We start from the raw sequence: 26,436 nt of genomic DNA, 5'->3' as shown, positions 1-26,436 counted from the left end.
AAGCTTGCCTTGAAACTTGAGGCCAGTTTAGATAAAAGCAGCTACTAATGGAAGGTGCTGGCCCAGGAATTCTAAAAGAAAATGGTTCAAAAGGAAATGTGATAAGGAGTTTTAGATTAGGGCATACCTTTTTTCTGCCTGCTATGAATCTGACAAAAGAGCAGGGCAGCCCAGGTGAGTATTTCCATGTTTTGCAAAGCTCTCTGCCTCTATATTAGATTTCACAGGTGAAGTTTGGGGCACTACTAAAACTTTGCCAGCTCCTTTGTGAACAGGTTTCAGCAGGTACCTCAGCAGAGAGTTATTTGAGTGCTGCAAGAGATAGATAGATGCATACACAGATACACGCTTGATTGCACTCCCTGTCTGGCAGTGATGACTGCACTTAACGAAAGATCTGAAGTGTTATAATATGCAGATGGTGATCCATTTCCATTTCCACCAGTGGAACAATAAACATTACAGATTCCCTACACTGAAAGTACTTTTTATGTAAAGAAAGGCCTTGAGGTTTGTCCACAGATACTTGTTCTTCCCTGTTAATGGAAGGAGGAAGCCACACTTTGGGCCTCTAAGGCCATCAAGTCCAACCCTCCTATTCAATGCAGGAGTGTCCAAGTCAAAGCAGATCTGACAGATGGATGTCCAATTTTCTCTTGAGGCCCTCCAGCGCTGGAGCACTCGCCACCTCCTGAGGTAATTGGCTCCATTGTCTTAGTGTTCTAGCAGCTGAGAAGTTTTTCCTGACATTCAGCCTACATCTGGTTTCCTGTAGCTGGAGCCCATTATTACTTGTCCTGCTCTCTGGAATGATTAAGAACAGATCCTGTTCTTCCTCTGAATGACAGCCTTTCGAGTATTGGAAAACTGCTATCATATCTCCCCTCAGTCCACTTTTCTCAAGGCTAAACATGTCCAGTTCTTTTAATCTTTCCTGTGTTCAATTGAAAGAGAGGGGCCCAGATTGGGAACAGCAGCTCTAGATCAAACCAGGGCTCCTTAGCAGACTTTCTTAGCTTACTGTTGAAAACAGGTAGTCTTAAAAGAATCTGAAGTTTGCCTCTTCACAAATAGAGCAGGAAACTGGCTGCCTTGTTAAAGTAATAATTTGGACAAATAATTAGCTATGTTACCTTCTTAAGTGGTATGCCACAGCTTCCACACCTGCTCTACACTTACGTCCAGGTACAAAGATGTTTTATTTAAGAATTTTGTGTTTTGCTTGCATTTTTAAAAAAGTGATCAGGTTTTCTTTTCAAAATCCAAGCTTTTTGTTTAAGTAAAACTTTTATTAGGCCAACTCTCATGCTCCCTAAAGAAGGAAAGGGCACAAAATTGTGCACAAGCCGCAAGGTTTCTCTGTTGCAAAAAGCTGTAAAATGGAGGGGGTTGTTGAAAGGGCGGAGAGAGAAAAGCTAAGCCAGACTAGATCCTGAATTCTTCCCAATATTCTTTGTACTTTCACTACAGAAAGTACATGTGAGCAACAGATGGTTTGAGACTTGGTACAACCGTTTTAAAGCTGTTTTAATATGGTTTTCAGGTGGTGGCAAATAAAGGCAAGAAGTGAAACAAGGGGCGTCGTCTTCCTTGTAGTCCAGCTCATGTCAGAGAAGATAACTCAGTTATTAGTCACTGGCATGACATAGTTTTGGGTACAGTAGCTCCAGCATGATGTGCAAAGCCATGTGCAAGTAGCTGTAATCAGTAACTTCCTTATTACTCAATACTCAGCTCTAAATATAAATTTGGCAAGTGATATAAGAGAGTACAAGGGTTAACATTTAATTAGTGGTCTTCCGGTAGCCAGTACATGTGCCAGTGGGATTGGAAGCATTCAGTCCATTCTCCCAATAAATAAAAACTGCAGAAGGAGAAAAAAACCCAAGCATTGCATAAAATTTATTTAACTGCACAATTTTGGTTGTTGTAGGCTTTCTGAGCTGTTTGGCCATGTTCCCAAGGTTTTTCTCCCTAACATTTTGCCAGTCTCTGTGGCTTTCATCTTCAGAGGACAGGAGTTAGAACTCTGTGTTCTGGTGTAGTGTGTGGGATAGTTGAGTATTTGTAGCTGTGGGATCAGCTTTTTGTCCTTTTCAGGAAGATTGGGTATTATGGTGATCAGGGTGTTTTTTGTTATGGGTGTATTGTTCTGATAAGGGGAGGAGATGGTCTGTCACTGTGATTGATGGGTGTCGTTAGCTAATCTTTTGTGTGCAGTGATCCCCGGTTCTTGTGGCTGGGTTGTGAAGGGGCCCTCCCCAAGGGGGTGCCCTCCCCAAGGTTGCTAAGCTGTATTCCTGCTGTAGTGATGCGCACACTTTCCTAGCGGGACACAGCTGCTTCTGAGGGAAGAGCTCCTACCCATTCTTCCTCTTTCTCATAGAGATAGAGAGCTAACTTCAAAGCCTTTCTTTGGCCAATCCTAATTGACATTATGTAACCGTGCCCTATCAGTATACTGTCAACTATCTGTAAACTTTTTAAAGTACATAAAAAGGATTCCTTCTGGGGGCGTTGCCCCAGAGAGGTGTGTGTGGAGGACTTCGCTGGTGGACATCTGTGTGTGACTGACTTCTTTGCTCTCTCTCTAAAACTAATTGCTTTATCCGGTGATCACCTAAACTATCATGTAATTAGGTTCGTTGTCAGCCGTGTGCTACCCCTGTGTTGGCGCGGGAAGAAGAGATGGAGGCTGCTCCATGTTCTTAACACAACTTGATTTATTACTAAACAAACTCAATACAACAGGTTCAAAAGGGTCCATCAGACTCAACTCAGGCAAAAGGCGATAACTTTTTACTCTAATGTCCGGTGTTTTAAGATCACTCCTCACTGAGGGGCTGGTCCAAACCAATGGGGTGCTCCAATGGGGTGCTCCTCACGGCACAATCAAATCCAGTTCCTCCCCTTTCTCGTCAGCTAAGCATACCTCCAGTGACTCTTTCCCTTCCTCTTTCCCCTGTTCTATTTCTACCAATATGCCCTCCACACAGCTATGGCTCTCCTCTGTCATCTGCTCCACAGAGGACGGCACACTGGCTCTCCTTCCTTCACATATCAGTCTTCTCATTTCATGACCACTACACTGGGTGGAGTTCGTTGACCTCTTGCACCCATAGCAAAAACGTGTAGCCTAAGACAAGTCACTGCCCTGAAGTTCCTCGTCTGGAAAACAGTAATAACAATGATCTTTCTTGCAGTACGCCTGTCCAGTGGCCACTCAGCGCTGTTTGGAAAGGCCACAGGACCTGAAGGCAGCAGCTATCTGTTGCCCTTCCTCACAGCTGCTATTCATTTGTAAACTATGGGACCCCATGAATGTAGAGGCCCCATTGGTTCCTATTCACCTGCAGAATTCACTGAGGGAATTTGAACTTCTGTTGCTCCCTCTGTTTAATTAACCTCCTAGAGTTGTTTTGGGGAAAATCCAGTTGTAGCATTCTTTGGACCTTGTATTCAAATGCAATTGATTAAAACATTTTTTTGATACACAACTTCATTCTTATTAATCAGAACCCAAATTCTGACCTCAAAATTTCAGAAAATATGCATTGGTTTTCAGAATGCCATGTGTATAACTCAATGATATATCACCTGCTTTGCATAGAGGCCTCAGTTTTGATCCTGTCTATCTCCAGCTAAGACTGAGAAAGAATCCAAATGGGGAATGTCTGACCCTCCAGATTGCTGCTGCTGCAGACCCTGTACCCCCTTACCATTGGGTGTGTTGATTGGGCTTTGGAAAACTGAAGTTCAAACACATGGTATAGTCAAAATCTATACAACTACTTAGTTAGAGGAGCTGATGGTGTGATGGTATAAGAGTCATAGTTCCAGATCTATATCCTGCCTGACAATTATTGACAGACCTATTGTCTATGAATGTTTTTAATTCCATTTTAAAGTTGCTGAAAAACAGAGATTGGGAATGTTGTTTTTTCAGACTGTAATGTCCAGACTCCCCAACCAGTTTGGCCATGCTGGTTGGGAGGTTCTGGGAGCTGTTGTTCAAAAAAAAAAGATGTCTCTTATTTCTGCCTAAGGAAATTGTAGTCTATACATTCTGAGACAGCAAATTCTGTAAGTTACCTGTATAAAGAAGAACTCGTCATCACGTGGGGGGATTTGAGTCCACATCTTGTTTTGGAATCAGTAGCTTAGAATGTTTGGGAGATTCATCCTATGTACTGCCAACTGAGAGTATTTCAAAAGACTTTCATGCCAAAAAGTAATTGAAGGATGATAAACATGGATTTTGGATTGTGTTTATAAGCAGTTTTATATTGCTGATAACAACCATATGAGAACTGAGAACCAAATTACATGCCTGATAAATTTGCACGATGCATCTATTCTTGGATTTTAGACTGCAGATGGAGAATATAATGTATTGAATGCTTCGCTGTTAGAACCACCTCCACCTCTCCTAGCACATGCAAAGCTAGCATGGCATGGGAATGGCTAGTGGATTGATACAAATCAGCATCAACAGCACCCACAAGTCTGCTGACAGGATAGTTTGGCGCTGCGTTGTAGAAAAATGACCCATGCCCCTCAAAACACTCTTTCCTCACACTCTAAGCAAATTTGGAATATGGTCTCACACTTCATACGCCATTCTCGGGGTTATATACCTTCCTCATTTCTCCTCTCATACCTCAAACCCATCAGTTAGTTATGGATGTCTGCACAAGTAAAGCTTATACGTACATGTTTCAATTTGCAGAGACTTCCCCAGGATCTTGAAACATAAGATCATGTGGGTGGAGGCTTTCCTCCTGCAGACATCCATGTCTAATACTGTATATGAATACCTAAGATAAGGCTCCTGAGGGGAGCTGTATGACCAGTTACAGTGACCTTGTAATTGTGTGAAAGCCGACTCCCTACAGTTGCATGATGCATGAAGGGGACTAATGTTTGACCAGGATATGGGGTGTAGAAGTGCTAAGGTGGTTAAGTGTCTCCATGGCAATTTAGTTTCTGTAGACTACCTAGAATCCCAGCCCTCACAGAAATAACTACATTTCCTTGTTGTAAAATGGAGGTGGAGGTGTTTATCCCCTTTTCAAAGTTGGGCATTTTTGGAGAGAGAGAAAGGCAGAGCATTTTCTGTCTTCCTCCTTGTCAATGATTATACAAAAAGAGGAAGATCTTAAACTGACCTTTGTCTTTCTAACATCTGCCCTATGCCATCAGACATTTTAAATGGAAGCATGGTTGTTGTTTTTTAAAATGTTGCTGATATAAACAGTCAGTTTATGTTTGCACATTTAACTATAGTGAAGTTTCTAAACATTTATCTAAGAGTGGGGTACTGCTGGTTAGCATCCTTTCAAGACCAGAGAGGATAAACTCTCTTCTGGTTTATGCTGGCTGGAAATTCTGGAAATTGCAGGTAATTTTGAATTGTCATAGGTGGTCACTTAGGCTTTTAACAAGCTTGATTAAAGCTGATTCCCTGAAAGTTAAAACTGAAGGATTTTCTCCAATATTTGCCTGTCACAAATAATTATTGGGTTTATATAACTGTTCTGCTGCGTAAAAGGTGGTAACATATCAATTGTGTCAGGGTTGTAACCAAAGCATGGATTTTTAGAGACAAACCTATTGGTGAGTGTTAGGAGGATAGCTAGGAATGCCATCCAGCCCTATCACTTTCCTTTTTTAAAATACTTAATTTTTTTTCCTTTGGGGACTCATCCCATTCTCTTCCTCCCTTTCATGTGTCTATGCCTTGGAGTGGAATGGGTGGGAGGTGATGCCACATGTCCTGTCTGCCAGCGTGGCAAGTTATAGCTCTGCTGCTTATAGGTGGAGGTTGCTGTTGCTGCATTGTCCACATTTTTGTTTGAGTCAGAAGATCTAGTATGAGGCCTTTCCAAAAGAATGGGTATCCAGTTTCTGCCTGAAAATAGGCAAGACATACTTTATCATGATCAAAGGCTACTACTTAAAAATTTCAAATTGCTGCCATGTCTCAGGATGATAAAGTTCCTTGTGTCAGGATGTGTTACTGAAAGGATGACCACAGTCTTGACACGTAGGAGACACAAAAGAGAGTTAATGAAACTCCTTGCTTAAACAAAAGAGTTAATGAAACTCCTTGCTTAAGCAAACATTTTTGTACTCAGTAAGTATTTACTGTGTCAAGCATTTATTTGTTCTGTAAGTACAACAGTTGGGTTGGGTGGAGCTGAATGTCTTATTTGAATCATTCAGGCACACCCAGATTCAACCCTGCATCGTTTTGAGTTATCAACCAACTAGTATTCCTCATAACCTCTGGCAACAGTGAATGCAAACATCTCTTCTGTTTGTGACAGTTGGGATTTATAATGTTGTAATTAAAAAAATGCCAATGTGTAAAAAGACAGTCTTTGAGCCCATGGATAAAGATATATGGCTTCTACCTTGTTTAACTGCTGTATGTTTTATTTTTTTCTGTACTGAAAAATAGCTCATTGTTGCAGTTGGAACATTGCCTAGCAGGACCAATTAATTTTAATTGTTTAAATCTGTAAATTTATTTATCTATATTATCTGATATACTTATTATTTTTGCTGTGGTGCTTCTGGCAGGAACAAAGAAAGAAAGACCTGGTGGTTTTGCATCCAAGATCTAATGAGGCCCAGTCATGCATGGCTTCTGAAATTTGACAAAAATTTGGTTGTTCAGGGTGGTGTGGGAATAGGAAGGAAGTGAAACACAAAATGAAGAAAACTCGGGGTAGGTTTTATGCAGAGAGACTGCGGAAATGGTTCAGTTGTGGAGTTCAGTTGGAACACATTCCTTGGCTGAGGAGTTATGAATTCAAGAAGTGTACATCTTTTGCACCAGGTTCTAGTTTGTGGATGTCAGAATCTTAACAAATATTAAAATAGATTCTGTAAGCCACTAGAGCCCTGGGCCCTCATTTACATTCCCCTTTGAAGAGGAAGAGAACCACACCCATTTCCCCAAACAGCTCTCCTCTTCCAGTCCTCAACAATTTCCAGGTGATTGTGGGCCATTGACATGAGAGATACCTGACAACTCAGGACTATTAAGGCCAGCTCCAAGCAACGTTGCATTACTTGCCCCTCCATCTGGCACATTCTCCGTGGTGGTGCTCTCCATCACCTGCCACTTATTCCTTTTTTAAAGAGACATGCCAGGGATTGAATATGGAGCCTTCTGCCTGTAAAGTATGTATTCTCCTGCTAATGTGCCCTGTTCACATACTGAACTTTAGACTAGGTAGCCGCGTTAGTCTATGCAAGCATATCAGACAAAATCCAAAGAAACCAAACCAAACAAAAAGGGCAGGTGGCACCTTAAAGACTATTATATTTTAATGTGAGCTTTGGGGAATTTTGTGGAGTTAGTCTTTAATGTGCCATATGTTTCTATCTTTTTTTGCTTGTTTGCTTTCTTTTTCATATACTGTGTAATACAGTGTGTCTTAGATTTCTAAAATACTATTCCTGTGATACAAAGTGGGGAGGTGGTGGTATGCACGAAAACAAGATTTGTAATGGGGTTGGAATTTTCCTCCTAGAATTAGCATCTGAACCGGGTCCACAGATTTGAATGTTGGGCCTCCCTAGTAGATGGTTTCAGCTCATGAGTAACTAAATATTAATTCATTGTGACATGTTGTCCAGGCAGTTTGCCAAATGAGATGCTTTGTGAAGATAATTATGTAATGTTCTTGGATCTCCTTTATGGACTCAACTTCCCCTGTTTAGAAGGGGCAGTCCTTATTTTCTGGAACCTGTCCATAGTAAAGCCACTATTCCTGTTTTCTCCTTTTGGACAAGACTTATGAAATTTTTAAAAGTACAGGATACAGTACTAGATTTAAGATGTTTCAGCCTCCTGCTTCAGGTCTGTAGACATTATATCTTGTCTTAGGAGAAACAATGAATCTTGTGTGGAGCTGGGGGAAAAAATCTTTTTCAGCTCTCATGCTGACCACAGATATTCTGTGAACTCCACACTCAAAACACTCAATTCGCATTTTCAGATTCCAATCATATGTCTAATGCACCTGGCTGTGCTATCAGAAGCAGATGAGAACTGCAGGCGGATACATCCAGAAGGCGTCATGTTGAGGAAAGCTGAAACAGAAATTCAGCAATGGCCATATTTAGAAGTAATATTAAAGTATTTAGAGTAACTGCAATTTAACATATCTGAACTGTACACTGTGGTTAATAACTATAGATAGGGAAGGCAAACCAGATTTCTAAACTGTGGCTCAAAGTGGAAATACAGACTTAAAAAAAAAGGAAATACAGATATTTGAATTTATATATACCCGTATTTTTCGCTCCATAAGACGCACCTTTCCATAAGACGCACCAATTTTTAGGAGAAGAAAACAGGAAAATATAATCTGTTTTCTTCGCTCCATAAGACGCACAGACTTTCCACCCCCCTGTTTTGTGGGGAAAAAGTGCATCTTATGGTGCGAAAAATACAGTAATTGTATTATAAATCAATAGCACTCATAGGATAGAGAATAGAATAGTGTATTTGCATTCATAAATGTACGGTTTGATTTATCAGATACATTGTTACATTTTACATGAAGTTTTTGTTCCTACTAACTACATCTAAAATAAACAAGCAGTGGTTTGTTTCTCAGGTAATGTATTAAGTTGCACTTAACAAGAAGAAGCAAAAGCTTTACAGTTTTCCATGCTAGAGGGAGAAAAAGAAGAGCCCACAAACTACTGTGGTTTAGTCACATTATCCCAAACCATGGTTATGTCCTAACTGGATAACAAGGTTTAGGCAGTGATCCAATCATCCTTAAATGGAATGATTGCAAACATAGCCCTGTTTTTATCTGTGAAATGTTGGTGTGTATGCTGTGTGAATTAAATATCAGAGGCACAGCTCAGTCTTCATATTCAATAATGAATGAAGAACAGCTTAGGGGACGTCCTCCTACCTTTTCTGCAAGATTTCCTGCCTTTGCCAAAATCTGATTTCAGGCAGAGGTTTAGAACTTTCTGTTCCCTGAGAGGGAAATCGTTGCAAAATGGGGTGGTAATTAGGCGATTTTTCTTGTCATTGAGGTATACCAAGCTGTAATTTATTAGACTTTAAACCCTGAACAAATTATAGAGAGAAGGTGTCTGAACCATACTCCAGTTTTGTGAGCAATGAAGAAAGAATCTGAGAAAACACACAGTTTGGGCAATAATCCCCCAGCATTGCCTCAGGGTCAGTATTTGAGTAACTTCATAGTAGATGTCCAGAAACGGAAAGACAAGGCTTGGTATGTCAGTCAGAATGGACTTGTGCAATGTTTGTAACTGGGGCAGTTTATTTTAAAGAAAGGCCTGTTCTTTCTTAAATAGCAGAGGATGTTGCTTTAGATGCTTTGGAAGTTGCTTGTACTTTGCTATTCTTCTCTCATTACAAAAAGCAAACTGAAGAGAGGAGCAGTCCTCCATTTTTTACCTGGTTAATATTTTGCTCAGATATGTTCTTTCTGAATGCTGATGCACTAAGTTAATTTATAGTGGTGATTTTTAACTTTCTTTCACCAGACAGCATATATAGGAAATAGTTTTAAAAAGCTGGTTGCCCACATGTTTCTCAAGAGTCTGCAAAATAAAAATATATCTTACTTGTTTCTGAGTAATATCTTATCCAGCCTTTGAAATGCAGAATCTAAAGCCATTAATTTCTGTATTTACCACTGTACAAGACAGCTATGAGCAGATGCTTATTGGAGCTGGTGGCAGGCCTTGGCATTGCTGGATCACCGTTAAGAATCACATCCTGCTAGGGATCTCTGGAAAAAATTCTGTAGGCTCCCAGGAATTAAAACAAAAAAACATTCTGGCTGCAATCACATGTTACTTTAAGCTAGGAATCCTGTCCTAGTATCCACAATTTGTTTTCTCCTTCTTTGTTGCTTGTGATGGTGGATATACAAATCAGACATAGATAGCTTAGTGTTATGTCCATATCTAGGATTATGGTTTATTGTGCCCAGACAAGCCAGGATTATAAACCAGTTTTAAATCAGAGTTTGATATTTGGCTTATACACAGAGGTTTGGGTTCCAGTTTTAAGTCTGTGTGGCTGACATTGAGAGGTTTCTGATAAATCGTGAATGACAAGTGGGTATCCTGCATTGAGCAGAGGGTTGGACTTGATGGCCTTGTAGGCCCCTTCCAAATTCACTTTTCTATAATTTCTTTGATTCTATCTGCAACAGTATATTTTGTGGGATAGATTGTTCCTGTTCAAAGTTTTTACCAGGCAGTCATGCCCTTTTTCAGGAACAGTCCATTCCTCCTCTCTTGTTGGACTTTTGAGTCTTCCCTCACCCATCCTTGTGATGGTCTTTATTTCAGAATTTGTTCCTTACTTCTGCAAACTGTGTCCAAAGCCTGGTGGTAGCTTCCTGTTCTACGTGAATGGTCCTGTTTTAGTTAATTAAGGACTGCTAGAATATGGGGGTGCTGTTCGCTTGTAGAGCAGTCTTATGAGTGGGCTCTTCAAAAGGATGCTTTAGGATACCTTAATACATGTTGTACCATGCCTCTGAATAAATCGTCTAAAACCTATATACAGTCTATTTGAAGGTTATACGTTCTTAGAAGGTTTAGTGGTCAATGTATGAGTATTTGCTTTGCATGAAGAAAGTCCAAGTTCAGGCCTTGTTATTTTTAGTTTCAGTGTATTAGAACTGGCAAGAATATTTGCCCAATATTTTGGAACACTGGTACCAATCAATTCACACAATATTGAATTAGAAGCTCTGAGGATCTAAATTAGTATGATGCTCACTTTCAGAACTGGGAATTGTTACTTTTTTCTATGTATGTGTTAGGATTTTCAAGATATGTGAGAATAGAAGTTCAGAGTGATTAATATTTGCATGCTATTTATGAAGAATCTTTTGTAATAAGCATCTTAGGTCTCCATCTGCTGGTCCTTATATCACAGATATTTACCAGTTCCACCCCCACCCCCAAAGTTTCCATGGATGAGTGGGGGATTCAAGCCCAGGTTTCCTAAGGATACTATATCCACTACATTTCTAGCTTCTTCTTTTTTTTTTTTAACATTGTTGGGGAAAAACCCAGTATAGCTGGAATGGCTAGAGTATTCTGGGAGTTGAATTCAGAAAAGTTAATGTTTCTTGCTTCTATTAACTGTAATAGACATTTGTCAAATTGCAGTGGATTTTGAAATGATTTGTAACCCTTTTCGGGAGCCAGTTCCAAAAATCAATGCTATTTGCATAACCTTTAAAACAAATAAAACAAAGACAGCTGATTATAGAATAGGAGTATTTTGTACATAGTGCTATATTTAACTGGTAGAAACTATTGAAAAGTAGAACAATATGACAGGGTGTGTGTCTTATCTTGAGAGCCAGTTGTGTCAAAGGCATAATTCCTCCTTGCTCCTTTCTTTAGTAAGAACACTGAAATATACTGATCTGGGCAACTTCTTCTGCTTCAGCAATCCTCAACACAACCCAAAATTTGAGCAGATCTCAGTTTTATCTCATTGCAGCTGTCATTCATTCCAGGTCATCAGTGTTTGATTAATAATGTGTTTTCTCTACTCCAGGGTTGTAACCCTCTTGCAGAGACTGGACGGAGCAAATTGCAAAATCAAAGAGCAGTCCTCAACCAACAGATACTGAAAGCAGTGAGAATGAGAGCTGGTGCTGAAAATCTTCTACGGTACATTCCCACAATTTTTCTTCTTCTCTGTTCTCAGGCACAAAACGTAGTCTTTGTTCTTTTTAACTGGAGCAGCCTGGATTCCTAGCTAGTTGCTCCCTTTGTCCCGATATGTTGCTGAATAGATCACAGGAATTTTGCATGCAGATTTAGGTGATGATTATAACCGTACCAATTTAGGAAATTGTGCTTAAAAAGCTGTCTTTTACATAAATGTGGCAATAAATGTGTACTTCCAAACAAAGAGATGAAATCTATATACAGTGGTGCCTCGCTTTACAACGTTAATTTGTTCCAGCGAAATCTCTGTAGAGCAAAACCGTTGTAAAGTGAAATAAAAAAGCCCATTGAAATGCATTGAAACCCGTTCAATGCGTTCCAATGGGCTGAAAACTCACAGTCCAGCGAAGATCCTCCATGGGGCGGCCATTTTCAGTGCCTGTGCAGCACAGAGGGGGGCCATTTTGAAACCCGACGATCAGCTGTTTTTGATTGTCGTAAAGCAAAAATTGGTTCCCGAAGCAGGGAACCAATCATCGCAAAGCGGAAAACCCCCATTCAAACCATCGTTTTGCGATCGCAAAAGCGATCGCAAAAAACTCACCATCAAGCGGATTCGTCATTAAATGGGATAATTGTAAAGTGGGGGACGACTGTATATTCCATGTTTGCCCATGATAAAATTGCACTAAGGCACACAACAAATGGGATATTAGCAACAATTTAAAAATGCAATCTAGTGTATTGTACACAATTGTGTGTTGTGTGCATGCATTTCAAACAGACAATAACCATTTTTCAGTATTGTAATAATCAGTTTAGGAAAAGAATTTTGATAGAACTTCTAGAATCATAACAGTAATATGTGGCACAAGGATAACATTCAAAATATTGATTTCATAAATAAGATAACTTGCATCCTAAGGTAATGTAATGTAAATTAAGGAGGTTTGTGAAGGGAAAGTTTCCTGTCTTTTGCTGTCCATTTCAAGATCTACAGCCCCTTAGAAAGCCTGTTAAGAATGTTGGGGAGCAAGTAGGGAGGATAATCTTTCTATGTAGTTCCTCAGGTTATCTTATCTGAGATGCCAAACTCAATTTTGTGCAAGGGGGAGGCTGACCCAGTAATATCTTGTGAATGGAAAGGGAGGTCTCATTCCCAAATTTTTAGAGAGGCTCCCCCCACTCTCCGTTTGCAGACCACCTATGTTTTGAGCTTGCTCAAGAGGGTTTTCAAGGGTGAAGGGAAATGTTCCTTCTGTACACTTAAATAGTTCAATTATTTAGTTTAAAATACTATATAAATGACTGAGCCCCTATAAGTTTTTGAAAGCCATTTCATGTTCTTTGTCTTTTTTTCAGAAAGCACGCCAAGTCAGTTATACTACCAAAGTTTTCAGTTCTTAAGTTTGGTGTTGGGAGAAATTTCAGAAATGTCGAGAATGTCGGTCAGGGACTCTTTCCAGATCTGCTATACAATGAGTAGGCTGTTCCCCAGAACACTCTTAAGACACACACCTCTTTTTCTCTTTGTCAGAGCAACAACCAACAACAAAGTGCGAGAGCAGGTGCTTCTTGAACTCAGTTACGTAAACTCAGATTTGCAGATCCTCAAGGAAGAGCTGGAAGGACTCAATATTTCAGTCGAAGTCTATCAGAACACTGAGTAAGTGGAAAAGGCCCACATTGTTGTCCCACCATATGCTACTACTGGGAGAAGAAAGTTTGGTGAAGGGAGAGCCCTGGAAAAGTTGGAACAAAGTCCATACACATAGAACAAAGTGTATAGATGACTGTCAGTCAGAACCTTTATTGACATGGCCAAAAGAAATCGCATATCCAAGAAAACAAACAATTAATTAATTGGATCAACAAATTCCTTCTGTAGGTGACTACTGAAGGAGCGCTCCCCCTGGGCTGGCTCTTGTCTGAGGATTAGGTGGAGGGTATTTACTCTTTCAGAAAGGTATTTAAAATAATTAATTCTGATCCCTAATTCTCATAAAAGAATTGGGGAGTGGCAAAGAGAGCCAAGGCCAAATTCTTCCCTCTTCTTAATCTGCCCAAAGCTGACAAACAAAGTAGGAAGTGGATTCCTGCAGGAACATTTTAATACCAGGCCTGAGGCAAATGTAAATGACATTTCTTTTTCATAGTCATTTTGTTGCTTGCATTTAATAGTTTACCCCACCTGCTCCCTCCCCATCAGAATGTATTTTAATTTTGGCACCTGTGATAAATTTCTGGTCTGTCATTTGGGACAGGAGTAGGTGAGGTGAAACTGATACAGGCTACAGCTGCTGGGAAAATCTGAATGCATGATTTTATTTGTGGCAGCTAAAGGGGAGGAGGCCTCTGCTATTAACTGGCGAGTGTGGGTTCCAGACCACTCACTAAAGCTGACTGGAGAGTGGCTAACATTTCTTTGTGTGCCAGCTATGCTGTAAAAGCCAGGGCTCTCTTCTTTCTAAGACAAATAATCAAATTGGACCCTCTCCACCTTCCACCCAAGTCAGTGTGTGCACTACCCAGTGTCAACCAAGTGAGTATTGTACATCAGACAAAAAAAAAACCCTACCCAAGTACCTCTCCCATGTGATTAAAAAAGAGGACAATAACAATATATTAAACAACTGCAATGCTGTTTCATTGTACCCGGAGAGCTGCGGCCGGAGAGGGTTGCTCCTTTTAACCAATGGTAGGGCTGGCCTTGTTGCTACCCCGTCTCCACATGTGGCACCTGTGACGAACACGGGTTCGAAAACACACGTGTACGCTTGGACAGAGAGCAATCAGGAGTTTGCACATGCTAAAATGAGCTGAAGAGTCCAATTCAGCCAGCTATGCTACAACACTCCTTCTCACAAGTCTGCCCACATAAGAACACCCTGGTACTCTCAGATATTATTGTGAAAAGGTCAAGTGGGCTTTGTAGTCCTTAGACTTAACTTGCACCACTGACAGGACTCTAAGTAAGCTAGGCCGAGGCAGCACTCTCAGATGACCCTATGGCAAGTGTACTGTTCAGGAAACCAAATGAGTTTTATAATCTTTATTTTATTAAAGAAAAAGCATGTTACTAGATATTCAAAGCCAAATTAAACCAAAACAAATAAACTAGCATTGTGCTGTTTAGTTACACAGATGTAGTGAGGCAAAGAAAACATAAAAAATAGAAAAGTATTCAAAAACCCAAAAACCCATTAAGATGAATAAAAACACTTCCAGTCCAGGAAATCATTAGTAAACAAAATGATCCAAGTTGGTTATAACAAGGCTATAGTCCTCAGTGATACTATAGAATAAAAATCCCTAAACAAAAGTAAAAATCCATTATATGTCCCATAGTCCTTAGAAAAGTAAAATCCAGTAAATATACCATAGTCCTTACAAAATTACAAGGGCATAGTCCATATGGAGTATTCCAAGAAAAGAAGTCCATAAAGAACATTCCATAGGTAACAGTCCATAGCGAATAGTCCATGCACAGTCCTTAGGAAAATCCCATAAGTCTCAAAGTAATCCAGCAAAGCATAGAAACCAGTCCATGTAGGTAGGCCACCAAACTCTCTCTAAAGACATCAGGGTAAGTCCCATATGGCTGAAATGTAGGTCACGAATCACTGAAAGGTCGGTCTTGGAAAGACAATGTCCATAGGTAAAAAGTTCCTTTTTCAAGAGTAACTGGCAAGGGCTTAATGCACCTTCCCACGATGTCATCCAATCAGAGTTCGTTACTAGGCAAACAGTCCTGTTACATCACATGAATTCTTTCTCATACACACCAGATGTTGTTTGGGTTACGGTGGTTTATCAAAGAGTCACAACAATTCCCATCTAATCGCACCGAGTCCTTTTTCTCAGGCTATCCGAATAACATTCTCTCTGCTCGCCTAGAAAACAACTTGTCAGCATAGCACAGATATTATATACAAAGAAACAAAATGGAACCTCTCTGGCTCACTTCATAATTACAAAACCCATATGCCTTTAAAAGATTTTAACTTAAAAACCCATCTCATCACAAGCCCCCTGAAGATTAACAAAATTCCTAAACAATTTAAGTTTTAATTTTGATAACTGAATAAGATGAGATGCCATAATGAAGCATTAACAAAACAGAGAAAGATATTAACATGAGCATAAAGTGATACATTTCAAATATGATTCTAAAATAGCAAAACAATTGATACATGAGAACTATCATAATTACAGTATTTACCATACATGAGAGAAAATTGCGTTAGACACTTCTACTAGTCTGAAAAACAGAAGAATAAACAAGTTAGTATACTTAATCAAATACGTCACTCTGCATATGCTCAGATAATACTCTAGTCATCAAACAGTAAAATAGTGAAACAAGGGTTAACATCATAATAACTTGTCAATCCAATATACTGATATGTAGTAATAATAGTGAAAACACTCTATGTATGCTCAGGAACATTGTCATACAAAATATCAAGAAAATCAAACATCAGAGCTCTAACCATTCTAGCCATTTTCTCCCCTTGCATCTGCACTAAACCTTACAGTTCCAGACACTAAATTGCCCTTAGACCCTTCTAGATCTATAGGAACAGAAACAGCAGTAAATCCTTCATTGACTGTAATAAAAAGTTTCACCACATCAGTTTCTCCCGGTGAATTCGAGAAGACGTTTTGGGGTTTAGCTAACACAGGCTCCAATATCTGTCCTGGGCCAAATTGATCAATGCCTTCACCCCTGGACACATGTATCACTGAATTAGCTGTGCTATCAGGTTTGGTCACAAGAGGCCGCTGTTGCAACAAAGTTCCCTCGGGAGTACTCTGCATAGCCTCAGAAACAGTATCAGCATTCTCACCACTTCCTTGGAAAATAGGCTGTTGAAAATAAGTATTGTCCCAAACCTCTGCTTTTCTTTCTAAAGATCTTTCTGAGAAGATTAACTGTGGTACTGGGCCAAATTTTTCAGATATGATTTCCGTCTCTGGAGAAACATCAGTACTTTGTAATCCCAAAAAGTTAGCGCTTCCCCCATCGTTGGTTGTGTTAGAAACAGTCTCACAATGTGAAAGTCCACGCTGCAAAACCGCTCCACTATCAATCACTAAAACACTTGGCAAAGACTCTGAGAAAACCTTCACTCCTCCAGCTTCCTCAGCTGACTTTTCCGGTACCTTGCGTAGGCCACCCCCTTGGTATTTTTCTTTACTTCCGAACTGCCATGAATTACATGGGGTCTCTGCCAACCTAACAGAGTCTGCTTTCGCTGTTCCCTCTGGGCTAAGAGAAGGGGGGTTGGTTGAGATCTGACATGCATCAAGATCTGCTGACACAAGTCCTGTTGCTTCTAAGCTCTCAGTCCCAGCAATTGCTTTATTACTTTGGAAAATCCCTTGCTCTCCTTCTTCTAGCAAACCCATAGTCTCCTCCCGAATTATTTCAGAACTTCTCACCTGTCCTGTGCTCTGAGAAAGAGCTGAGGTTGGTGCTGAGCTGATTTCCAATGCACTGCAATGGTCGCCCGATGTTAATTTCCTCAAGGACACAGCTTCTCGGGAAACTTTTTCCTGCATTCCTCCCTCTGCGCGCGGCTCCAGGGCCTGTAAATCCTCTGTTTGGACGGACGATGAATCGCTGTCTTCTCTGGAATGCTCCTTAGCATTCCACTGGGCCTCGTTAACTCTTTCCACACAAACATCTTGCATCTCAGGGTTGCTTCCAATTGTATGAAGCGTCTCATTGCAGTAATCCCCAAAGGAACCCTGCTGAACTTGGAAAAACCTTTGCATCAAGCCAGGTTCTGTGCTAAGAAAACGTTTTAAAAGGATGTTTTCCTGATAAAGCTCACGTATCAGGAAATCTCTTTCCCTAATTTTCTGCTTGGCTTCCTCGAAAAATCCAGAAGCCATTTCTAAGAGTACATCCACGGTTTTAGACTGGTTTTGCTCCTCCATTTCTGCTGGCAAACTGGCCTAGGCTAGGTCAGCGAAAACAAACAAAAAAGAGAGAAAAAAAAATTGTAAAAAAAATCTCCTCTGCACTTCTGACCAACTGCTGTCCCTTCGGTGACCCTAAGGTCTGTGAGAGGCCAGACAGCTGCCAAAACCAAAATACTGAAAAATCCAAAAGGAAGAGAAAAGAAAAACTGTGATCACTCCGTGAACCCTAGAGTTAAAGAGATGATCAATGACTGAACTGGGTGCAGATAGATACTTCCAAGATCATAGGGCATGACTCTAGGCCAAGCCAGATGCAACTAGGTACTCCTGCCAGATCCTAAGATCGTAGTGGGGAGACCCAAAGCTAGACTGGAACACGGCCAGGTGCTCCGGCAAATCCTAAGATTATAGGAGTACACTTAGGCCAAAAACAAAAACAAAATACTTGGATGCAAGTTCCAAAACAACATAGCCAGAACAAAGTGGCCAGAGTCATTTATGCAATCCTAAGATTGTGAAATGACCTGCTCAACTTGGGTGTAAGCACTCCAAAAATAAAGAACATGCATCTTGGAATTTCTTCACTACAACGTTGTAACAACCTGCACATGCCTACTGCTTAATTTCAATTGTTTCCTAACAGTTTGCTTGTCCCACTGGGAATCTCTTTCTTAAAAGAGCACCCCAGATTCTAACACACATTACCACAGCCTGAAGATTTAACACCTCTCACCACAGCCTTTAGATCTAACTGCTGGCAAACAGCGTTTCCTAGGAAATTACTGTTTACACCCAGGGAAGCACCTAGCTCCTTGAAGCCTCAGTGTCCCACTGCAATCAAAACTTAGCTTGTGGATCAGAGTCACTCAAGCGGCCAAATAGAACAAAAATTGGTCATCCTGAGGTACTACAAAACCCAGCACGTGGTTCATCGCGCAGCTGCCACCATGTGACGAACACGGGTTCGAAAACACACGTGTACGCTTGGACAGAGAGCAATCAGGAGTTTGCACATGCTAAAATGAGCTGAAGAGTCCAATTCAGCCAGCTATGCTACAACACTCCTTCTCACAAGTCTGCCCACATAAGAACACCCTGGTACTCTCAGATATTATTGTGAAAAGGTCAAGTGGGCTTTGTAGTCCTTAGACTTAACTTGCACCACTGACAGGACTCTAAGTAAGCTAGGCCGAGGCAGCACTCTCAGATGACCCTATGGCAAGTGTACTGTTCAGGAAACCAAATGAGTTTTATAATCTTTATTTTATTAAAGAAAAAGCATGTTACTAGATATTCAAAGCCAAATTAAACCAAAACAAATAAACTAGCATTGTGCTGTTTAGTTACACAGATGTAGTGAGGCAAAGAAAACATAAAAAATAGAAAAGTATTCAAAAACCCATTAAGATGAATAAAAACACTTCCAGTCCAGGAAATCATTAGTAAACAAAATGATCCAAGTTGGTTATAACAAGGCTATAGTCCTCAGTGATACTATAGAATAAAAATCCCTAAACAAAAGTAAAAATCCATTATATGTCCCATAGTCCTTAGAAAAGTAAAATCCAGTAAATATACCATAGTCCTTAGAAAATTACAAGAGCATAGTCCACATGGAGTATTCCAAGAAAAGAAGTCCATAAAGAATATTCCATAGGTAACAGTCCATAGAAAATAGTCCATGCTTAGTCCTTAGGAAAAATCCCATAAGTCCAAAAGTAATCCAGCAAAGCATAGAAACCAGTCCATGTAGGTAGGCCACCAAACTCTCTCTCAAGACATCAGGGTAAGTCCCAAATGGCTGAAATGTAGGTCACAAATCACTGAAAGGTCGGTCTTGGAAAGACAAAGTCCATAGGTAAAAAGTTCCTTTTTCAAGAGTAACTGGCAAGGGCCTAATGCACCTTCCCACGATGTCATCCAATCAGAGTTCGTTACTAGGCAAACAGTCCTGTTACATCACATGAATTCTTTCTCATACACACCAGATGTTGTTTGGGTTACGGTGGTTTATCAAAGAGTCACAACAATTCCCATCTAATCGCACCGAGTCCTTTTTCTCAGGCTATCCGAATAACATTCTCTCTGCTCGCCTAGAAAACAACTTGTCAGCATAGCACAGATATTATATACAAAGAAACAAAATGGAACCTCTCTGGCTCACTTCATAATTACAAAACCCATATGCCTTTAAAAGATTTTAACTTAAAAACCCATCTCATCACAGCACCTGCACTGTATAATTCCCTGCAGCACCACCATTTCATCATGTCCTTAGCAGAGAAGGAAAAACAACACATTGAAAGAACAACCATTTAGTTTGAGAGAAAGAAGGAAGGAAAAACTAAACAGAAATAAAAGAACAAATAAAAAAGACAAAAATGTGCTGGCATATTAAAGATTGTTATATTTTAGTGTGAACTGTCATGGATGAATCTACTCTCAGACATGAGAGAGAGATATAACATGGCAGATATTTCTACATGATATCAAAATACATGGTTGGTAGGTAAGAAAGTCAGTGGGTAATGAACAGTGGGGTGATAGCCTCTTTTAAAAAATTTAATTAAAAATTTAATTAAACACATTAATAAAATATAACATAACATTTGGATTCTCTCCACGCAAATTATGTACAAAATTAATAATAAAACTTAGTACTTCCTTCATCCTGGCCCAATTATACCTTACTTATTTTTTTTCCTCCTTATATCTGACATTTAATTCATCATTTAACTATCTCCATATCCTTTTCAAAATACATATAATCTTGGTTTGGCTTTTTCAATACATCATTCATAAATTCATCTCATATTTCATTAAATCTATTTATCTTTAACTCTCATTTTTCAAACTTAACTTCCAAAGTCTATCATTAATTGCGATATTCCAAATTTTGTTATACTATTCATGCAACTGGAAGTCCAGTTGTGCTTCCAGTTTTTTGTAAAGAGCAGTCTTATTCATTATTCTCTCTCTCTTTTTACATTACTCAAATCATTATTTGCTATTAAAAAGAATGTTATTTTTGGTGACATTTCAATATTAACATCCAATATTTCTCTGTCTCTTTAAAAACTTTAAACTGTACCTTTTGTAGCGCTTCACAGTTCCACAATAAATGCAAGTATGTTTCCAATTATTTATCATATGTCCAACATTTCTTAGAATATCCAGCATTGCAATATTTAGTTTCACTGGAGTTAAGTACCATCTCCATATTATTTTATATCCATTTTCTTTAATTGACATATTGTTGAAACCCTTTTTATTCCAAATTTTCTTCCAATCCTCTTTATCTAGTCTCCCAACATCTGTCTCCCATATTGTTTTTAGCCTTTTAAATTGATCCTCTTCTTCCATCAAACATCTTTCCCACCTTCACATTCTCCATATTCTTGATAATATTTTTGAATTTTCTTAATTTCCTATGTATAAATCTGAATTTCTCACTATATTTTGCATTAAATTTAACACATTTAATTTTTCTTCTATAAAATTAATTCTTAGTTATTCCATTTTTCCCCTTCTAATCTTCTAATTTATATATGTGTTTTCTTTTCAACATATTTTTCAATTCCTTTATCCCGTATCTTGGAAAACTTTCCAGCTCCACTATTGGAATTAAAGGTCATATTCTAGGACAAAATACTTATCTCCGTTTATTCCAGTTCTCTAATACATTCTTTATTATTCTTTTAGTAGTATAGTATTATTTTTATACTAGTAAGTTTCTTGTAACTCTCCCATTTCATATAACTCTTGTGGTTCTATATCACTGTATAATATTTCCTTATTTCATGTTATAATACAGTATCTGGAATAACTATATAATATTTACTAATATTTATGGTAATAGTTCTAAATCTCTTTTTTTGTGGTAAATACCACATCTTTTTATTTAATCTGATTCTCTTCCCTCCATTACAAAATTCATTTATTATTATCTGTATTTTTTTCCAGTTCCTGTTCTGAATGCTTAAGTAGAATTATCGAAAACAAAAAATTAAATTTTAGCAATATTTTCATTTTACGAAGTGCAATTTTACCAAACTAAGATAGTTAGCTGAAAGTCCCTTTGATGCTTGCAGACTAACATGGCTGTCTCTTCTACAAGGAAAAACTAAAGCACTTTAAAATAATATACAGATAGAGAAAGCTATAAAAGAGTAATAGAAAAAGGTAATTGCTTTCTCCATAGGTTAATTCTTTCTAAGCAGTTCAGTTGAAATGCAATAGTGTTCTGTCACACATAGTATATGCCTTGTTCTTGCCTTTGTCGGAATGTTGTTGTTGTCACATGCTGTCAAGTCATTTCCACCTTATGGTGGCCATATACATTAATGACCTCCAAAAGGTCCTATCAGTCCCTCAGGTATTGCAGACTACAGACTGTGTTTTCCTTTACAGAATTAATTAATCTCATGACAGGTCTCCCTCTTCACTGCCTTCTTTTTCCCCTAAGATTATTGTTTTTCCAATACAGTCTTATCTTCTTTTGATATGCTTTATGATGTTTTCAATTTAGTTATTTACTAATTGTTTAGCTGCTGACGTTTTAGGCTTTATTTAATCTTAACAGACCCACAGCCTGCACTTGATCATTGGGCTGTCTGCCTCGTCAGTCAGAAAAGAGGCACTTGTTATTCCATCTCTCTCCTTGCGGTACCCTCGCCAAGAGGATGGCATTTCACAAGGTCTCAATGAGAGAATGAATTCCATTCTACATTCATCTTTGAGCTGGCAGAAACTCAGGTGCCCATGGAAATTTGTGGACAAACATGGCAGCTTAATAAAGATGGATCATGGGTGAATGCTTTAAATCAACAAGTAAAGGGTTTGTTCTGGTTTCAGGGGTTTGGCTTAGTCGCTTGTTTGTTTGTTTGTTTTTGCTCTCAACGTGACATGCTTCAGAATAACAACAGTAGATTTTACAATCTGTTCCTGATGGCTTGCCTGTTTGTTCCCTGCCCATTTATGGGGCTGGGGCAGGGAGCAAAAGGGGAGAAGAGCAGTAAATTACTTTTGAGGTTTTTAGGCCAGGCTAGAAATACCAATTGAAGTCAATTGGAATTTTGTAACTTCCAATTGACTTCAATTCCCAAAGCTTTCCAGAAGCCCCACAGAGCATACCTTGTGGCAAGAGGGAGTTGGGAGCTGAAATCCAGAATATCTGGAGATCCAAATGTTTCCAGTCTTTGCCAGAGTCCTTAGTGGGTTCAACTGCCCTTACTGGTTGTTTTGCCTTGCTTTGCTCTTCCTCTTGGTAACTGGTCGTTGCTTTCTTTGTTTTCTTATGTAATTTACCCATACTGTTTGCAAACATTGGCTTATTCTATATGTGCAGTGGAATGAGGCAGCCCATTCTCATACTGGGAGAACTGTATTTTTCATACCTTCCCATGTAAAAAACCTCATTGCATGGAGGAAACTAGTACAGCAAAAGGTGGGTTGGGCAAAACATTTCTCCCTACTGTGCTAATTCTTACAAAAAAAATTGTTTTAATTTTTTAAATATGCAACTGACAAAAAATGGCATTTGTCATCTGCAAGCTAAAATGCTGTTGTTGATTCTTATAACTCAGAATTCTGCCATCTCTTCCTGTTACATGAATTGAATTGTTAGACACAGGAAACATTTGTCTTTTGTACTGCAGTGCCCAGAATGCCATTGGCAACCTCATTTAACACCCCACCCCAACCACCCACAAAAATACACATTTCTCATCTTTGGTAGTGGTTTAAGAACATTTGAAAGGGCCTTAACATCCCCCACATGTCAGCATAAGAAAGTTACACTTGATGCTTGGCTGGGAATTTCTACCCACTAGACAGCCCTGGGCAAGTCACGTTATCTTTCCTTTCTTTGAAATGGAAATTCTGACTATGCACAGAACTGGTTTGTTGCAAGATTGGAGGGGGAAGATGCGGGGGGGGGATCAAACTGATTTGCTTTCTAAATGATGTAATTGAATCCTCTGGGGTATATTTATTTATTTATTTATTTATTTATTTATTTATTTATTTATTTATTTATTTATTTATTTATACCCCGCCCCTCTAGACCATGTCTATACATATAAAGCAGTCCAGAAAAACAGCACAATAAATACTTGTGCCTGCACTTGGAGGGAAAAGGTGAGGCCTCACATCTTGGGTAATTGTAGCTACACCTTACTGAGAATTGCCTAGATGCCTAAAGCCAACCCATCAGCGCAGGAACAGGTGTTCTCCCCGTCATCCATGCTGACTTAGCCTGAAGAGCTGAATACTGCTCTGAACATCACGAGGCAACACACGACCTGCCCTCCACTTAGCTGGCCGCCCCCTTCAGATGCTAGAGGAGGATTTCCATGTTGTATCCACTCCAAGCCCTGCGGCTGGGTGCCCTGCTGTAGAGATGGCCAAATGTTCAAGCCGATGGGATCTATATGCAGCTATAATATTGAGGGCCACTAATCAGAGCTGGATACAAATGGAGGGTGGTGGACAAAGGAACAGGTTGTGTACCACATGTTGTGAGATATTCAGACTTTTGAGGGCATATTTCTCTCATTTTGTTATTATTGGACATACAAATAGTGTATCAAAGGAGTGCCTCACAGTTGCCTGTTAACCAAAACAAATGAAAACATTAATGGCAGTAAAAGTAGTAGTATTAATAATGAAAAATATGCCTCATATTTATTTAGTACTTTAAACAAAGGTGCCAGTTCTCATACAGATGGTTTACTCTAGAACAGGTGTCTCAAACATACGGCCCAGGGGCCATTTGCAGCCCGCCGGACGATAGTTTGTGGCCCCGCCTGCCTGCCCCCCCGAAGCGCCCACGCGTCCTCTGCTGTCAAGAGTCAAAAAAAGCCTCGCCTCGCTCGCCGGCTCTCCCCCAAGACAGCGCCTCTTGCACTCTCCATCCGTAACTGCAGCCTGCCAGCCAGCAGACAGGTGGGCAGGCTGCAGTTCCAGATGGAGGGTGCAGGTGGTGCTGTCTTGGGGGAGAGCCATCGAGCAAGGCATGCTGCTGGCCCTTTTCCCCTGAGCGCCCAAGCCGCCGCCAAGCGATGCCTGAGAGTGGAGCTCACTCCCAGCCCGTCCTCGAAGAGCGCCTCCAAGCCACCAACAGCAGCTGCCACCGTCACCTCTTCCAGAGAAGCGGCTCTCTGGCTCTCTTTCTCGGCACCCCCAGCACCAGCCTGGCCAGTGGCCACCTCAGCGCCCAGCAGTGCTTCCTCCTCCTCTTCCTCCTGCTTCAGCCGCCTTGGCTCTGGAGGCTGCCTGAGCTCGCCTCGCAAAGTTTGCTCCTGTGTCGTGGTGGGGGTAGTTGCTGCTGAGTGCGTCTTTTTTTGAGGGGGGCCCTCAGAGGAAGGTTGCCGGACCTCTGTGTGTGTGTGTGCACACGTGCATGCACCTGTGGGGGCCCCCACCCCATTCTGTTTAATTTCGTACGTACTGATGGGGGCTTTTCTCCTTTGGCAAGGTGATTCTGTGAGGGTTTAAAAAAAATTATGTTGTGCCCTCCTCCCCCCGCTAGGCGGTCGCTGACATTCTCTCCCTTCTTCGCTTCTTCGTCCTGCTGCTGCTTGTGGTGGTGGTAGTTAAGAAGGAGCCGGAGGGGGTCATGGCTGGCAACGAGAGCTCGTGCGCCCCTCCTCCTCGGAGCCCCAGCTGGGCTAAGGAACCTCCTGGGCGGCTTCCTCGGGCTCTTGCTCTGCCTGGCAGAAAATCTGATGCGGCCCAGCCTCACCCAGACTCTGCCTCCAGCGGCCCCCAGGTAAATTGAGTTTGAGACCCCTGCTCTAGATCAAAGATTTGCAACTGGTCAGAATAACTAGTTTTGCAAACTGTTGATCAGAACAAAACTTGGAAGAATTTGGGTTTTTTCGACTGCTACTCCAAAGATTCCCACAGCCACTGATAGCTAAGTGTTTCTGGGAATTGCAGACAATCAGATCAAATCTCTTAATCTTGGATCAAAAGCAATGAGTATCTTGCAAATGAGGAATGCTGCGGCTGAGACTGCTCTTTTATTTTAAAACTTTCAATTTTAGTTGCTATTTTTTAATGTCTGGATTTTAAAAAAAATCTAAGGGATAAATTTTATTAATTTCTTCTTTTCACACAGGGAAGCTTTTAGCATTCCTCTTATACCGCTCGGCCTAAAAGAGACCAAAGATGTTGACTTTACTGTTCTGTTGAAGGTAGATTCTAAAGATATTCTAAAAGAAATGTTTTAACTGCAGAAAAAATATATGCTTGTTTAATTGTGTAAAAGGTAATCTATTTGGATGAAAAACAGTTTCAAAGTCTTCCCTAAGTATTGGTGTGGAGTTAGGAAAACTGTTCAAAAGTGGGGTTAGGTTTTATGGAAAAAACTTAAGTTGGTAGATCTCAGAATGTTGCGGCATTTTATATGAAAAATCTTGTAAAGATAGAATATTCACTAAAGTGGCTTCTTAGCTCTTATACTTAAGAGAATACTTTTAAAATTATTTGTGCTCTAAACTCCAAAACCAGATTACAAATAAAACATAAGCTTTACATTTTTGTTAGACAAAAACAATGATATTAGCTGCCTCATCCATAGTAATTATAAAGCATAAAAATTGCACAGTTCCTTGTTGCAAAGCAGTTAACCAGAGTTTCTTGATTGAAATGTTGATTAGAATCTCTAGGTCTAATGAAACATTACTAGCACAACCCCCCCTTCAGCATTTAACCCGAAGCCTGCTCCAGAGCTAGAAAAGGCTTTTGAGAGTGCAAGAGTGCAAGGGGCCAGTGTGTGCAGGATGAATTGCA

At 40.0% G+C, this 26,436-nt stretch overlaps 1 protein-coding gene and 1 long non-coding RNA gene across 3 annotated transcripts in view; one reads left to right on the top strand and one right to left on the bottom strand.

Moving 5' to 3' along the window:
• The window catches only part of RHPN2 (rhophilin Rho GTPase binding protein 2), a 54,515-nt gene that overhangs the window by 2,067 nt on the left and 26,012 nt on the right, over positions 1-26,436 (top strand). For both annotated transcript variants that reach the window (XM_020812654.3, XM_020812652.3), the window contains exons 2-4: positions 11,594-11,709; positions 13,247-13,375; positions 25,763-25,838. In XM_020812654.3, coding sequence (XP_020668313.3) covers positions 11,594-11,709; positions 13,247-13,375; positions 25,763-25,838 — 321 coding nt within the window. The remainder of the gene's footprint in view (positions 1-11,593; positions 11,710-13,246; positions 13,376-25,762; positions 25,839-26,436) is intronic.
• Positions 12,912-22,011, bottom strand: LOC144584359 (uncharacterized). The gene is made up of 2 exons (XR_013538556.1): positions 19,871-22,011; positions 12,912-14,449 (listed from the first exon to the last, which is right to left on the bottom strand). It is a non-coding gene; the product is annotated as an uncharacterized LOC144584359 (long non-coding RNA).

This window comes from Pogona vitticeps, chromosome 10 (genome assembly GCF_051106095.1).
Source record: "Pogona vitticeps strain Pit_001003342236 chromosome 10, PviZW2.1, whole genome shotgun sequence".
Taxonomy (NCBI): domain Eukaryota; kingdom Metazoa; phylum Chordata; class Lepidosauria; order Squamata; family Agamidae; genus Pogona; species Pogona vitticeps.
This window is presented reverse-complemented; position numbering and strand designations above follow the sequence as displayed.